The 2,918-nt window shown below is 38.6% G+C and overlaps 1 protein-coding gene across 1 annotated transcript; it reads right to left on the bottom strand.

Annotated features, from left to right (window-relative positions):
- Positions 1 to 457: 457 nt before the first annotated feature.
- Positions 458 to 1,363, bottom strand: LOC131648905 (uncharacterized). Its single transcript, XM_058918638.1, has one exon. It carries the CDS (start codon positions 1,361 to 1,363, stop codon positions 458 to 460), a length of 906 nt encoding a protein of 301 aa, XP_058774621.1.
- Positions 1,364 to 2,918: the final 1,555 nt, after the last annotated feature.

Genomic DNA, 2,918 nt, shown 5'->3' with positions numbered 1-2,918 from the left:
CTTATGCTTTGCTGACTGATGCTCCAGATTTGGAAGTTTCAGCTGATGTCATGACAATGTCTGGAACATGCTTACCCTGAAACAATTTGTAATGGAAGGCCAAAGGACTTTCTCTTTTGCACACTACATCATGTTCATTGAGAATGTTTGAGTACTGATCTAGAATTATACCACACAAGAGGGATGGAAAGGCAATTGGACCCTTAATACTGAAGCTTCCAGCATGCTTCATGGTTTGTTCAAAAATATATGCTCCATAATCAAACTTTGTCTTTGTTCCTACAGCATACATAAATCTACCAAGCACAGTTGAGATAGTGGACTTGTGATTTGTTGGAACCCAATTAGCTGCTCCTATCTTGTGAAGCATTGCATACTTGATGCTCATCTTAATTGCAGTTAGCTTCTCTTTCATGGGCCAGCTTTTTACCTGCTAGGCTGTGATCACTTGACAGACTTAGTTGTCTGTTACTTCCAGCTCGGTTTGAGCTTCATCTGTTCTTCCCATGAATTTATTAATCACAGAAGGAGAGAACGATACACACTTACCTCTTACAGACACCTTTATGTAGTCTGCACTCCTGCTGTTGCCACAATCTTCAGATAGGTTCACCACAAATTCTTTGACCAGTTTCTCATAACATTTGGGAAGATTGCAAACAGTTTTTAGTAGTCCAGCTTCTTGAATCAGCTCTAAGACCTCCTTGTTCTCAAGATAATTTGGATCCAATTCCCTTTCAACAGCCAATCTCTTTTGGAGAATATACTTCCATCTGCTGGCACTAGAAGCATAGTGGAAAGACACATTATCAATGGGAACTTCAGGAGTACTTGCAGTAAGCTTACTGGTTGTAGGCTTCTTCCTTGATGGAATGTCAGGGACATTCACTTCAACATCAGATTTAGGTTCAACAATTTCCCGCTCCTTTCTTTTCTTTGGAATGACCTTGCTTAAAGTTTTCGATGGACCAACCACTTTACTCTTGGTTATAGCTTTGCTCTTGACAGGACCTGCAGAAGTACTCTTCTTCTTGACAACGTCTTTGGCAGGGTTGTTCACTTGAGTGCTCCTTTTAAGTGATCCTTGGACAACAGCTTTTCCTTTTCTTGTTGTTATTAGCCTGTTGGCTACATTAGGATTCGAGGAGGTAAGTAATTCATCGTCAGAGTACTCATCTAAGTCTACCACATTAGTATCAGTTTCAGTATTGGCCTTAGGGTGCTCATTATTGTCGATGTCATTGACATCCTCAGTAACATTGGTATTCTTAGCAAACCCTTGTTCATCCTTGTTGATTTCTAGGTCACTATCAACGGTGTGAACAGCCTCAGCCTTACTAGTGTTATTGAGGGGATCAGCCATTATGGTTTGAAGAGGAATAGATATTCTAGGAACTTGATGATTCTACTTCAGAATACGAGTAACAATCCTGGTTATTGCGCTATCGACATATTTGGATCATTCTTTAGTAAGTTCCTCCATGGTAGCAGATGCAGAGGATTTGGTACCCTTGCTGTGAATACCCTCCTTGGGCCGTTTTGCATGAGTCATTTTAGGCTTTGTGGCCTTTACTTCGTCACTGCTAATCATCCTTAAAGGGACAACCTTAAGAATCCTATTAGGGTGTCATACCCTAATTTTTGACCCCCCTGAGATAACATATCTTCAGGATTTTCATCAAGTCAAAGTAAGTACCCAGAGCAGTCTGACATTCAATCAAGGGTGTTCAAAGACAAGAAAGCTCAGGCAAAGGATCAATCAATAGAAGGATTAGTCTCTAAGACTCAAGAGCTTCATTATTTCACCTATGATTGATTAGACACCCAGTCATCTAAGTACAGAGTTACTCAGGTCACCAGACTAGGGCTTTTTGGGCCTATCAAGGACTAAACTCAAGGATCACCTTTGGGAAACCCTAAAAAGCCCTAGGGGACCATTCAAAGACATAAATCATCTTCAAATAACTCATATGACAAGATCCACTGGACATTACACCTCAATTCAAAGTCTACAGTCATCATTGTCCTTTGGTCGACAATTAGGGTTTTTGACCTAATTCCCCAAGATAGTTGACTTTTTAATCAGGGCATGGATCCAAAACTCAAGACATGATTCAAGAGTCTCTACTACCTCAATGTAATCCATTTACATCATTCATCTGAGGAAAAGATCTTGATTCTACACAAAAGTCCAAAATCTCACCTTATCTGGAAAAAGTCAACTGTATGGGATCACCATTGACTTTTGAGATTTTTGGTCAAACCATGGCTTTCAAGGATAAATATCATCACTATATGGATATTAAAGTCATTTGACCAAAGAAATTCAAAGAAATTCATCAAGGAGCGAAAAGTCGGGAATTAGGGTTTTTTGAGGCATGGTGAGAACTCAAAATTTCACCTACACAACTCAAAAAACTTCCAACATGAAAGTTGTAGATCTTGCAAAATAAAACAACATCTTACATAGGAACTTTTTTCAAAAGAGCAACCATTTAAGAGTTTTGGAATTTTGAAGCTTTAGGTTATAAAAACTTAGAAATTTTTCTAAGTGTTTTTAACCTAGTTTTCATCCAACTTTGGGCTCATTTTTCACAATTTTCCCAAATGATTTTGAAGAAACCATAAACTAATGATTTGAAGTAGATGTTTAGGGCTTTCCAAATTGTGCTCAACCTTCCCCAAATTCATTTTGAGCTAAGAGTTATGCTTGTTCAAAGTTGGCACCATGAAGTAAAATTATAGGTCATGCATCATTTTTGAACTTTGCAATTTTGTGCACATGACCTCACTTATGGATGCTACACGACCCATAACACATCTGAAAACATGCCATGCATTCATTTCCACCATGACATGAGAATTGAGGAAGATTCCCAAAACAAGAACATGTGATTATGTAATGATTACATTTGGGA

Source organism: Vicia villosa, linkage group LG2 (assembly GCF_029867415.1).
Source record: "Vicia villosa cultivar HV-30 ecotype Madison, WI linkage group LG2, Vvil1.0, whole genome shotgun sequence".
NCBI lineage: Eukaryota > Viridiplantae > Streptophyta > Magnoliopsida > Fabales > Fabaceae > Vicia > Vicia villosa.
The sequence above is the reverse complement of the archived record's forward strand: the minus strand, read 5'-3'. Positions and strand labels throughout refer to the sequence as shown.